We start from the raw sequence: 14,422 nt of genomic DNA on the forward strand, positions 1-14,422 counted from the left end.
AGTTTGACTTTGTTTTTGCTTAATATAATGTTTTCAGATTCCATCCATTTTCCTACAAATGGAAAAATTTAATCTTTCTTTGTGACTGAATAAAACTCCATTGTGTACATTACCACATTTTCTTTATCCATTCATCTATTGATGGACACCTAAGCTGGTTCCGTAGTTCAGCTATTGTGAACTGTGCTGCTATAAACATGGGTATGCATGTGTCACTGTAGTATGATTACTTTAATTCTTTAGAATAAATATGGAGGAGTGATATAGCTGGGTCTTACGGTTTCCATTCCTAGTCTTTTGAGGAAACTTTATATTAATTTCCACAGTGGTTGTACTAATCTGCAATCCCAACAACAGTGTAAAAGTGTTTCTTTTTCTCTATAACCTTTCCAGCATTTATTATTGGAAGAGAAATCCATCTCAACAGATGCATAAAACCCAACACAGAAGTATAAGAAATAGGATGCAAAGTTCTAAATGGAAAGTTTCAGTGCCTAGGAATTAAGCTTTGATTGAAACTTCAGAACTTTGTCAGGTGATATCTGCTCCAGAGATGTTAGGTCAACACACCCTAGCTCTGAGAAGATGTGAACATGTGGATCTCAGGCCTTCTGAGAATTGGGGAGTAGGATGACCAACCTTGCACAGGTTTCACACATTTCACTACCCATGTATGTGGCCTTCCCAAGCTCAGTTCCCAATTGTAGTCACACCCACCTGTTTAGTTTCAGGATCCTCTCAGCTTTTCCTGTGAGCTGCCAGACTCAAAGGGAAAACAAGCCCCCTCATATTCTTAGCCTGATTTTTCGTAGGCATAAGGCATTCTGCCTGTTTCAGTCACACTCTGCTAGGCACACCCTAGGCTATGCAGTATGAGAAATTGCCATGACAGTATTTGCTATGATCTTCTGGGCTCCCACAGCAGCAAGCTGCAGTGTGGCTTCTTTAAGATGACTCCCTGTCTCAGCTCTCTATTTGCCAGTTGAAAAACAGGGAGCACTTTTCAAATACCAGCTTGCTGTGCAGCCTCTGATTCACCTAAGTTCAAACTGGTTTTTCTTCTACACGTTTTCCCTTGGCAGATTTGTCTGCTGTGTCTTTCTCTCCCTGTTTGTGTTGCATTTCTTTGCAGTGAACTGGCACCACTGCTGCCATTGGGTTCACTCCAATGTACTCTTTCTGGTTTTCTTTTTGTAGCACTTGCATTTCTGGGTCTTTTTGCTTCTCTATCCATTATTGAATTTCAGTGAGTTTCTTCATCACCCACCTTCCTGAGAAGTAGTACTTCCACTGCATAAATCTCAAGACAGAGTGACTGGATTATATGGGCTTCCTCTAATCCACCATCTTTGATCTCCCTAACTCTGCATCTGTGGAGTAGCTTAGAATTTAGTAAAAAAAAAAAAGCTAAACGTACTTGTTTTGTTTCATTTGATACATTTTCCTAAAAATAAATTAATAAATAAAAAAGTTTTAATTAAAAGAAGTTTTTGATGAAGCAATAAAAATTACTGGTTTTATTAAATCTTGGTCCTCATCAGTATTTTGTGACAAGATAGGAAAGAAGTTTTCTTGCAATTGAGCTGTGAACTAAACGAACTGCTTTAAGGAACACCAATTTTACTTGAAAAGATGACCAACAAACAAACTGGTTATTCAGACTTGGCTATTTGGCAGAAGTTTTCTCAAAAATAAACAAAGCAAACTTACCATACTCTCAAACAACTGATAGTATTTGGGGGTACTGATAAAATTTGAATTTTCAAATGAATATTAAAATTTTGGAAAACTTCTACCTGCCATCATCAGGAAGTTTAGTAACTTCCCTTTACTGAAAAGGCTTTTGCAGTGAGATTGGTAGTGATACGATGGCTGTGATTTGTTGAAACTGAATAATGAAGTATGTCAGCATTTAGAATATTTTTCCACCTGATGAATATGTAAACATTTAATATCATTTCTTTAATTATATTGTAAGTTCCAAGCCCAGAAATTCTTACATTTCCATGCATTTTTTAATGCATGCTATACAATTGTGTGAGTAGAAGAGTTATTCAAAATACAAGACAGACTAATAGATTTCAAAATAACAAAGGACAAAAAGTTCATTACTATGGTGTCAGATTCTAACGTTGCATCTAACCTTTAAAAAATTGCCATTTTAATAGAAGTGTGTAATATCAAAGAAGAATATCCACCATTATCTGTAAAGCAATTAAAATATTTCTCCCATTTTCAGCTGCATATCTGGGTGAGGCCAGATTTTCATCTAAAATAATTCAACTAAAATAACATTTATAACAGATTGAATGCAAAAGCAGTATCATTTGTCATTTATTACACAGGAGTTCCAAAATTGTTGTTAAATGCCACTCTTCTCACAAGAATGTTTTTAATACCATTCTAAAAAGTTATCTTTTCAGATGAATTGAAATATAAGTTTTGAGTGTTAATTTCTAAGATAGTAAGTATTATTACATGGCATCATTCGATGTAAAATTTAACCATATTTTCATACATTGCTGTATGTCATTTCTTGGCTGATGAATATGAAAACCTATTTAATATCATTTCTTTAATTATATTGTAAGTTCAAAGCCCAGAAATTCTTAAGTTTTCATGCATTTTTAAAACCTCAATCTAGTACAGTGATATATGCACAGAGGTGGCACATTAAAATGGATTTTTGTTGAATAAAACCAATCCTAATCTTCCTTCTTAGACACTATAGAGTTTGAGTGGAAAGGGTTGTTGGCCACCAATCTAGTTCGGCCATTTTATTTCTGGATGAAGCAGCAGAGGTCTGGAGAAGTGATGTGTCTTATCCAAGGGCAATCCACTTTAGTCAATATGAAATTGAATCTTGAGTCCTAGGTCTTACCAGTGTATTCCTCCCCCCCTTTTTTTTACACATTTATTAAGCATTAACTAAAAAGAAATTGAGACATAAAATTCCATTAAAATAAGGCAAACCGATCTTGGGTCTTAGATCATTATTGTTATAAGTCATATAACAAATTTTCAGGTATGTTCCTGTGTTTTTCAAATGAAAGATTCATATATATATTTGTAAAACAGCTTGTGGGGCTGGGGTTGTAGCTCAGTGGTAGAGCACTTGCCTAGCATGTGTGAGGCACTAGGTTTGATTCTCAGCACCACACATAAAATAAAGGTCCATAGACAACTAAAAATAATAATTTTTAAAAAACCAGCTTGTGCCAGCGAAGCTGTTAATATTCAACAGATATATAAACATTTGACCAGGATTATTTTCCTGAGTTTGTTTGGAAAGTTGAGTCATCTTTAAGAAGCATATAGTGGTTTCAATTATAGTTCAGTATTTGTATGGGGTTTTTTTTGGAATGAATGAGGGGCTTTTACCATTTGCCAAGAGAGTCATGATTTTGATTAACTTCTTCATTAGATTATTTACCATTATCACTTTCTCTGCAGGGTCCAAATGCCAAGCCTGTAGTGTCCTTCATTGCTGGTTTAACTGCTCCCCCGGGCAGGAGAATGGGTCACGCAGGAGCAATTATTGCTGGAGGAAAAGGTGGAGCTAAAGAGAAGATTGCTGCCCTTCAGAGTGCAGGAGTTGTAGTCAGCATGTCTCCTGCACAACTGGGCACCACCATTTACAAGGTGAGTACTGATAATGGCCCAAGTGCTCTTAAGTTATGGGTCTTCTCAGTGTGGGATGACACTGGATGCCTGGAAATCATGGTCTTTTCTTCTGGGTCTTAATTTTTTATTTCATTCTAATTGCACTCTATTAATGTTCTTATCCCCTAAGTAAGAAACTTTCTCATTTAAAAATTGATGTTCTTTAAATATTGGGATATGCTGTTCTATAAACAATAAGATATGACATGCAAAAATGACATTTTGGAGGCCATGAGTGCCATGAATTCTTCATTCTCATGATTTTGGGAATGGAGAGAGTGTGTGTAGAAAACTGCCTTATGTTTCTTCTTCTTTTCCCCTGAAGGAGAGCCTTTAGGTTATAGTCACCTGACCCCATATTGTTTTATTGTTTCTGTTTCCAAGGAGAAGGGCTGAAGGCTGAGTAATAAGAAACTAAAACTATAAAGAGGGAGTTGGGGTGGAGGGAAGTCTAAAGAGGAAAGTGGGGAGACTCAGGTTCTCATTTCTGGCCTTGATGTTCTGTGATGCCATGTCACTTATGGGTTGGAGGAATAACTTTTAAACCATTTTCTTTGCTTTTCCTTTTTAATACCATATTATGATTAAAATATTATAAATGATCTTTTGTTTTCCATAATCTCTATAGTGATTATTAGCTTGTTTCTTTGAGTGATCATTTAAGGCTTCTCTACCTTTGTTTTTGTCAGGACTATAGCTTTGACAAAAAAACAAAAACCCTATTTTTCAAGCATGGTGAAAACAAGAAAAATTGTTTTCCCAGAAGGGAAAAATATTCAGATAGAGTTTAAAAATCCTGACTATATGTAATCTTCTTTGCTCTTGTCTTAGAGATAATTTTATGAACTACTTGTGTATTGAATTTTTTCATATCCTATTGTTTGGAATATAACACTATGTGCCATAGTGTTTGAAATCAGTCTGGGTGATTAATAAAGTGTGGGAAGAATTCTTTTTGAAAGTGGAGGAAAAGCAGAAAAATAAATGTTTAAATTCACATTGGAGATGTGTGTTACCATTTTGCTCCAGTAAGTGGCAGCAGGCATCTACACATTTTATCTGGTTCTATTTGTTACAACCTAGAAAAATGTAATTTTCAGTATTGTTTTCTTAAACAAAGTCTTCTTTAAGGTATTCTTCTGTTTTAAGTTTCAGTATTGTTTCCTTAAACAAAGTCTTCTTTAAAGTATTCTTTTGTTTTAAGTGTTTCCAATGTTTTTGACACTTTGTTCCAATTCTAACTGAATCTTTACTTAATTTTCTTCTGTGAGAAAGTAAGCAAATCTGTTTCCATAGCCTTAGTAAAAGGCCTGTTGTGGTTTGGATAAACACAACAAAGTTTGTCCCCTCCTAATAATAACACTCCAGTGAAAAAATAAGTATTATTTATAGCCTCTCTCTAGCTTCTGAGTTGAGAGACATAAAGTTGAAGTTCTGCATATAGCTTAATTAGATTTAAGCTGACATAGACTGATTTGAAAGCTGTTATTTTGTGTTAAGCACCCTCGTTCTGGTATATTTTAATTCTTGTAATTTGGTTCTTCAAAGGATCTTAAAGATAATAGGTTTGAGAATCATTTTGACCATGAATATAATTTGGATCTTTTATGTTTTTATCTCCCCTCTCTCCTCCTTTTCTTCTGTTTCTGAAGGAATTTGAAAAGAGGAAGATGCTATGAAAGGAACAAAAACAAAAAGGTCCTAAAACTGTGGAATGAATCATGTAGACTTGTGAACCATCAGCAGTTTTCTTCTGTTGTCCACTGATTGTCAGCCTTTGTGCCTGGCCCTGGTCTTTCAGCATAACAGGAAGCCAAAGTTAAGTTTAGAATGTCCTAAATTGAGATATTTTCACCTATTGTATAACAGAGATGGCCAATAAATCTACCATTTGATTTGAATATGATTTTGGAGACTTGTTATTATTCCACTGTGGCGCGGGCCAGGGAGGAGATGAGAGACAGTAGGAGAAATGCAATAACATATGTTTGTGTGTTTAAATGGGCCATGTAGAGAACATTATAACTAAAACTTGAGAGAATAAGATTGCAATATATTCAGTATGACATTTGTCGAACTATCAATAGAATGACCTTAGGTCTCTTTTGAATTTATAGTTTTCTCATATGCATTTGTAGGTCTCCATCTTGCAGGGTAGTTCAGAGAGAAGTATATAAAGTCCCAGGCATATAATAAGGCCACCATTACTATCACCATGATTGTCTTCAGGATTATAGGCAGAAACCTATAATCATCTGTGTTTTAGTTTTTGCCTAGTTAGGAAACTTTACCTAGTTGAGAAACAAAGTGTCTTCACTAATGCCATGCTTTTCTGTGATTCTGCAGAAAGCTATCCCCTTCCCCTTCCAGAGGCTTTATTCTTTGTTTATGGTTTAGGACATTTCACTGCAAGCAAGCAGGCGAACTGTTAGCCTTCCTGCTTTGTGTTTAAAAGGGACAAGAAGCAATTCCAATGGATAATTGTCACTAAACAGACAGGGTGCCTGTCCATAGGAACATATGTTCTGGAGAGGGAGAGACACAAAATATTCTCAAATTATATAACTGCTCTGAAGAAAACAAACAAGAACTTAGGTATTAAGTTTCCTTAGAAACTTGAGGAAAGACTAACTGGGGAGCCTTCCTCGGGGAGAGGATCTGAGGGCTGTGAAGGCATCAGACATGGAAAAGGGAAGATGAACAACAGGTAAGGGGAACCAACCATCAGTACAAAGGCAGGGAAAGAAGAGCTCATTTTCAGGAGATGAAGAAACATCAGGTGTACTGGGAGGAGTTAGAGGAGGTTTGTGGGGTCTTGGGGAAACCCATTCTGAGAACTCACATGACCTTGTGGTGCCCAGGCTGCTAGAGAGGTTACAAAGAACAGGTGTCAGGAGAAGATTCACAGCCCAAGAGATTCTGCCCTTCTGTGGATACATAGTCATTGACTTTGGAATTGATTATACTGGCTCCTTTATAGCTGTTTCTTCATCTTGGAAACAAGGATAATGACATCCCACAGGGTACCTGGGTAAAATATATAAAGTGGGGTGTGCTCGTTGAATAGTGGGCTTATGTTTTTATCTCCTCTCTCTCCTCCATGTCCCCTGCTGTCCTAAGGACAACCTAGGCTGGCACTGCCTGCCAGGGAGGAAGATGTTTCATTTCTGTGTCACTTTGAACTCAAGGTCCCTATAAAACAAATGTTCTTTTGTCTAACTCAACTGTAGCTTTGTGAGGGACACAATTCAGATAAGGAAGAGGTGGACCTGTCTTAACTTGGGAGGCTCTAACATAATACTATAAACTGGATGGCTTAGGCAACAGACATCTATTTCTCACAATTCTGGAGTCTGGGAAGTCCAAGATATCAGGAATAGGCCCCTCCTTGGTTTACAGAAGCCATCTTGTCATGTCCTTAGATAGTGAAAAGAGCTCACTAGCTTTCTGGTCTCCAAGCTCACTTATCCTATTCATATGACTTAATTATGTCCTGAAGACTCTACCTGTAATTAATTACCTCTAATTTTAACAAATGGATTGAGGGGGGCGGGTGCAGAGTTGTGGGGTGATATAAACATTCAGTCCATTGAATAATCCTGACAGGAGTGATCTTTTTCAGGGTCCACCTCAGCCATGAGTTTTTCCAGGCCTGACTAGGAAAGTCAACACCCTGCCCTATACCCTAAAAATCCATCCCAAGACAACCTCTATGTCCTCACTCCTCTGCTTCTTTTGGATAAATCAAGGAACTTAGTGGCCCCATGACCTTTCCATTTCTTTCAACTCCTGCCTTCATTTGTTCCATTCTCTTTCATTTTCCTACCTACACTCATCCCCCCTCCCAGGATCTTGTGGAGACATCCCCTCCTGACCACCTCTCCCCTCTTCCCTCCTACAATCATCACCACTTCCTTTCAGCAGCTCAAATAACAGGCAGGGTATTTAGTTCTGGTTTTTCCTATTTTCAGTTTTACAACAAAAAGTGAAAGTACAATTCATTACTCCAGTGCAGTTTTAAAACCTCGTTAAGGAAACTTTCAAACACATGAAATAAAGAGTATAATTGGGGTTAGGGATGTAGCTCAATGGTAAAATGCTTGCCTGGCATGTGGGAGGCTCTGGGTTTGGTCCCCAATACCACCAAAAAAAAAAAAAAGTATAATACATTCATAATCTAGCTTTGGAAATTTTCAACACATTGCCTTTATTGTATGATCTGTATTTCCAGTCTGACTCCCTTAGTGATGTTTTAGAGTTGCTTAGTTGAATTAAAATTTACATACATTAAAATGTATAAATCTCAGCTCTACATATTTGACAAATGGAATAACCAATGCAACCATGTCTTTCTCCTGGTATAGAACATGTCTGTCATCTCTGAAAATTCCATCTTATCCCAAACACTTTCCCCCATAGGTGATCATTACTATATTTTTACTCACCTTTAAGTGAGTTGCATCTATTCTAGAAATTTATTCAAAGGAAATCATAAGTTGTTTGGCTTCTTTTACTCAGCATAATTTCTTAAACATACATGCCATTGCTTGTCTAAGTAATCCATTCCTTTTTGTTGCTGAGTATTATTCCATTGTATGAATATGCCACATTTTCTTTATCCATTATCCAGTTCTTGGCCTTTTGTGTTATTTATAGCTTTTTGCTTTTATTTATAAATAAAACTGCTCTGAACCATTATGTTTGTGAACATAAATTTTCTTTTTTTCCTGGTGAGATACCTAGGAGTTGAATTGCTGGATATAATGGCATGCATATATTGAATTACCTTTTTTTAAAAACTGGTTGTACCTTTTCACATTCTATCCCAGGAAGATACAAAAGTATGGTTTTCTTCATCTGGTGTTTTATGGTCTTTTGATTTTTTAGCCATTCTAGTGGGAGTTTGAGTGTCATCACGTTTTAAATTAGTATTTCCTTGAAGAATAATGATACGGAGCACTTTCTAATGTATATCTTCCCCTAAAGTGTCTTTTCAAATCTTTGGCCCAATTTTTATTACTTTATGTTTTTAGCCACTGAGTTTTAACAATTCTTTATGTATTCTGGACATGAGACTTAGATATATACTTTATGAATATTCACATTTCTACAGGTTACCCCCTTATTTCCTGACTGTGTCTTGATGAACTGAAGTTTTCAGTTTGACAAAGAATAAAAATCATTTTTTTGTTTATAGCTTTCTTATTATACATAATGTTTTTCTATCCCAAGTTCATGATGATAGTTTTCTGCTTTCTTGTAAAATTTTATTATTTGCTATTTAAGAGCCTATACATTTAGCTCCTATCACCCTTTATTTAATTTTTTTGTGAGTGGTATGAGGTTGTGTTCTTTGAGTTTCTTTTCTTATTGATAAGATATTAAGTGAGTCTTGCAATGTTTGTTAAAAATTCCTTTTATTGCCCATAAATTGCTTTCATTTATGTAGAAAGATCAGTTGACCAAATATGTGTGGGTCTGTTTCTAAACTGTTTTCTATTAGGTCTTTTGTATTGCCATATAAATTTTGAAATAAACTTGTTAATTCCTATAAGATTATGATTGTGATTGAGCTGAATTTTAGTTTGGGAAGAGTTGTCATTTAACAATTGAGTCTTTTGTGTTCCAGTTTTGGGTTGCAAAAATATACAAATGTAAATTGATTTTTGTACACTAACTGTGTACTCTAAAACTTTTCTGAATGCATTCATTAGTTTTAAAAAATAAGTTCTTTAGGATTTTTTTTCTATAAAAATTTATGTCATCTATGAATAGGATACATCTTGTTTCTTTTATAATCTTCATACCTGTTTTAAAGATTGATAGATTATGGTAGTATAGTTGTCCCTTATCAAATGGGAAAATTCACTAGTTTGAAATGTACTTTGTGACAGTTTTTATTGTAAATTCAATTTCTTTGGTAGATTAGAGGCCTCCATGATTTCATATTGGACATGGTTTTATATATATATATATATATATATATATATATGTTTGTTTTTGCAAAATTTTTATCATCTACTACACATTGGGGAGGGCCCTTAGACAACAGTTTCAAACTCAGTAATCTCTCCCTTGTTGTTCCTCTCTCACAGGGAATCTGTTGTATCTTCTGCATAACTTTGGTCACTATGCAGTATTTTCAGGTTACTGTTTTCTTAGGGAATAATTTGTCCAGGTACAGTGATTATTATCTTCAGCTATCAAACTATTCCATCATTGCTGGAAGCTGGAACTCCTCCACTGAATCATCTTCTTCCTTTTTTTAAGAAATGACTTTTTTTATTGATTTTTTTTAAAAAAATAAATGACAGTAGAATGCATTACAATTCTGATTACACATATACAGCACAATTTTTCATATCTCTGTATATGAAGTCTCTCTTCACAGAAGTGAAATGGGCCCTCTTTTCCAGACCTCTCATTCCTGCCCTGGAATGGAATAGTAATGAACAGGGTGAGGTACATCATTCTCAGAGATACTCAGATTTGTGGATATCTGGGTTTCACCCCGTTCTGTGATCATCACATGCAATGGCTTTGTGATACTTCACATCATGGTTCAAGTCCAAGGCCGTTTGAAGTGATTTCCGTGGTCCATAGCTCTTTTGGCCACTTGGCCTCGTGTTATAATGCTGATGTTTTACTACTTTGAACTTCTCACACATTTTGCCTTCTCCTAGGGTCCAAACACCCCAAACAGAACATAGCCTCTTCTTGCATTCTCTGCAGTCTATTCTAGAGACTTCTCGTGTCATAGATAGACCTGCCAAGAGAAGATGTAGTGTGTGCTCAAGCCAGGAGCAAGTATCAGTTACTCGTTTCCTTGGTCATGCCAAGGCTACAGAGAAATTCTTAACCAGGGAACCTTGCTTCTTTAGGGCCTGTCCCACTGCTTCTCCCATCTCAGGCTGAGCTGCCAGTTTCCCTTCCTCACCCAAGTTCCCCTGCCTTTAAGTTAGCTCTGCCTCTCCCCACTGCTCCAACTCCAGCTGTTGCCAGCTCTGAAAATCACTCTTGATTTCTTCTGCAGAGCCTTCAGCACTTTCTGTGTCTTATTCCTACATGTCCCAGCTCTCCAGGAAGTCCTGGTTTTCAAGATAAAACACTCACATTAACAATCTATAAACAATGCTCTAAACAATCCTAATCACAGGTGTCCCCAGCAAGGAATTCTGATGTCAGAACAAGATGGAATTCTTCTCTTGTCCTGCTTCCCAAACTCCCAACCTCTGTCCATATCCTAACACTGATTTTCCAACACCAACTGGCTGTCCTATGGTTCACTTTGATTCTGATACTACCCACTTGGAATATTACAGGTTAGGGGACCCAGTCTCACAAGATGCCCCTACCTCAGATCCAGTTGCAAGTCCCTGTGTCCATTCACATTTCTGTCTTGTTTGGCTACAAATCTGAGGCTTTTTCATATCCCCTTAGTTTCAATAATTTGCTAGGATGACTCACAGAACTCTGAAAACATTAGGCTTCTGATTCTAGTTTTATTATTTTTTTAAAAATACAACTCAGAAACAGATTGAAGAGGAGACCATTGGAGTTAGGGCACAGGAGCTTCTGTCCCCATGGAGTTGGGGTGCACCATCCTGCTGGTACATCAATATCAATGCTGAGATAACGAAGGGATCTAATTTTCTTCCCCTGAAAAAAGAGTAGGCTGAGAGTTAGATGGACTGTAAAGCTAACTGGAAAACAGTACCACTTTGGGTGACAGATTTCTTTCAAATCTGATGAATGTATGGATTTTTTTCCAGAAATAATCACCTTCACAACCCGAGTTTCAGGGTTAAAATGCTTGATTTAGACCCTTCCCTGAGGCATTTGCCTTTTAATATTGAGTGGAAAGACCAAAATCTCACCTGGGATTTACAGGATTCATTGTGTCCCTCATCCTTGAAGCCACTCTATCCTATTTAAGCAACTTGTACCTGCTAGCAAGAAAATGAACATGATTTCCCACTGGCAATCCCTTTGGAAGGTGAAGATCCTTTGCCTGTTTATGACCAGGTTCACTCATTTGGTCTAGTCTTCTGTAGATTCTGACCTTCTGGTTCCATTTTTCCTACTTTAATCCTGGACTGATTCCTAAATTGGGCATTATGACTTATTCTCTCACTTTGGTTCTCCTCATGGATTTTATTTGGGGGACCTGTTGGTTTTCAGCATCCTGAGTTGTCCCTGGTGTATGTCTAACACATGACATGCTCAAAGTTGAAACACCCTGGGTTGAGAAGCCATTACCACCTTTAGACCTGAATTGACAAGGGGTGGGAGCCAGTTCTGAAGCTGGCAAGATCAGTGCTATGTGAAGCCCCTAGCAGAGCTGAGTTTCTGTGTAGAGGAACCACCACTGCCCAAGCCAAGGCCTCCCATACAGGAAGTGAGGAAAAGGAATGCCCTGACCTCACACACCTCTCATCCTGCTAGTAGAACTGGATGAACCCCACTGCAAGGCAGAGAGTACACAAGTGCAGGACGCCTACCCTGAGCAGCAGTCTCCGGGGGGATACACACAAGGGTGGAAAAGGTGGAGAAAGGTGGATAATAGATCTAGGGGCTCATTTAGAATATCACAATTTCACCCTCTTTGACCCTCACACTTGGCAGAGCAGCAGCAGGTCCCTTTGGGGGGAAATTGGAGAGAAACTAGATATTAAGCATTGTGAGAGGTAAGCAGAGAGCATGTCTGGAACAACACCTGATGCCTCCATGTCATGGCTTAGATATTAGGTGGCCCCCTAACCCCCCTCCAAAAAAAAAAAAAAAAAAAAAAAAAAAGCTCATGTGTGAGACAATGCAAGAAAGTTTAGAAGTGAAATGATTGAGTTAGGAGAGCCTTAACCTAATCATTGCATTCATTTGCTGATAGGGATTAACTGGTAACTGTAAGCAGGTAGGGTGTGGCTGTAGATGGTGGGTCACTATGGGTATGCCTTTGCAGTTTATATTGTGTCATTATTGAATGGATCTCTCTCTCTCTCTCTTTCTCCTTCCTGGTGTGATGTACTGAGCCACTTTCTTCTACCACACTCTTCCACCATGATGTTCTGCGTCGTCTCAGACCCTGAGAAATGGAATCAGCATCTAGGGGCTGAGACTACTGAAACTATCAATCCCAAAATAAACTTTCCCTCCTCTAAAATTGTTCCTGTCAGGTCTTCTGGTCACAGTAGCAAAAAAAAAAAAAACTGATTAAAACACTCCAGGAAAGTGCTTGGCAGACTTTTGCATTATATTCTCTACTAAGCAGGTTTTCCCCTGGAGAGGTGGGGGCTGTTCATTTTTTATGCATTCTTGGAGGTATTGAAAGATAAAGGGGCATTTGCAAGGGAGTTTATTGGGGTATTAGGACTTTCAAGGACTTCATGAGACAAGAAAAGAAAGGACTGTTCAAGGGAGTGAAGGTGATAAGCTATAGACAAACATCCTGGAGCCTGGAGGTTAGGGGCTTGGGATCTGAGAGCAGCAGGGACAGGAGGCGTGCCAGTGCAAAGCACTGGAGAGTCCAGGATTCACACTCTGTAGTTTCCCAGATAGAAAATAGATAACTATTTGGGAACTTTGTTATTCCTAGTGGGATAACTTTGTGTAGTTGTATCTTGGGCCCCAGGCAGCTCTGATGTTGAGAGCCACAGCCGAAGGGGCCCCAGCAAACTTCCAGCTGCCAGCAAACTTCTAGCTGCCAACTGATTGGCTCCTCTGCAGTGATGCTCATTGGGCTGTTTCCCCGCCCTTTCAGACCAGGGAGCTGCTCATTGGGGGACTTTTTTGGCTCCACCTATGTGACCCAGCCAATGGGCCTCAAGAGCAGGAGGGGTGGGGGAGGTTGAGAGGCTTGTGGGAAGCCGGTGGTGGCAGTTGGGCTCTGAGGGTTTTCCTGAAGAGCTGTGTGGTTAGGTGTGTGTGTTCTAAAAATAAAGTTCGTTTCCTTTGACAAGTGGCTCCTGAATTGTGCCCAGCCAGACTGCGGCAGCCCCAGGCAGCTCTCTGGCTTTTCCTCCTCAGATCCCTCAACCAGGAGACTCTTGCCCAGAACACAGAGGCAGAATGGGACTCATATCTGAGATTCACAGACAGATAGTACTGTCCAGGGATACGATATTTTTAGATGGTTTTCAGATAGTTGTTTTGTCCCATGTTTTCTGGATAATGGAAAGGGTCTTTAAGAGAAGATCAAGATTGACCTAATTTTATCTTTCATTTAAGATTCATGGAGGTTAAGCCTAAAGTCCAGCTGAATTGGCAGCAAAATTGGAAGTTGAATTAAGGTCACCTCATCTAGCTCCCGGTTCTGTGCCTTGCTTGGTGGAGCCTAAGGAGGGCATACCCATCAGTTATCACAAAGTGACTCAGAGGTAAAAGGGAAGGGGCTTAGAATAGTCAGCATTTTCTGGGATATGGTTGGCCACAGAAAAGTTCTTCAGTGTGAATCATGCATGTGACCTGCTCTCTTGATTTTAAATATTTTAGAAATGGGATAGGTTTACTCTGGGAGTGGGCATAGTTAACAGTATGAAGTAACACTGGAGAGCCAAGCAAGAGTCAGGGCCTTGCCTTTTGGTTTTGTGATTTGGAACTCTCCTCATCAATTGGGATGGATGATTCAAGGGGGGTTGTGACAGCTTTAAGAAAGGCCTTAACAAAAGGAACTGCAGTTCCATATCAATTTCACTTTATCATGAATTCCATCAAAGCTGTACAGGTCTAGCTATCTTTGATGTTAGTTCTGTCCAATCCAGAC

The 14,422-nt window shown here is 38.3% G+C and overlaps 1 protein-coding gene across 2 annotated transcripts in view; it reads left to right on the plus strand.

Moving 5' to 3' along the window:
• The window catches only part of SUCLG1 (succinate-CoA ligase GDP/ADP-forming subunit alpha), a 36,371-nt gene extending 30,802 nt beyond the window's left edge, over positions 1-5,569 (plus strand). For both annotated transcript variants that reach the window (XM_081265532.1, XM_081265533.1), the window contains exons 8-9: positions 3,454-3,642; positions 5,316-5,569. In XM_081265532.1, coding sequence (XP_081121658.1) covers positions 3,454-3,642; positions 5,316-5,342 — 216 coding nt within the window. In that variant the 3' untranslated portion in view covers positions 5,343-5,569. The remainder of the gene's footprint in view (positions 1-3,453; positions 3,643-5,315) is intronic.
• The last annotated feature ends 8,853 nt before the right edge of the window (positions 5,570-14,422 follow it).

This window comes from Spermophilus citellus (assembly GCF_964194105.1).
Source record: "Spermophilus citellus genome assembly, chromosome: 13".
In the NCBI taxonomy this organism is placed as follows: Eukaryota; Metazoa; Chordata; class Mammalia; order Rodentia; family Sciuridae; genus Spermophilus; species Spermophilus citellus.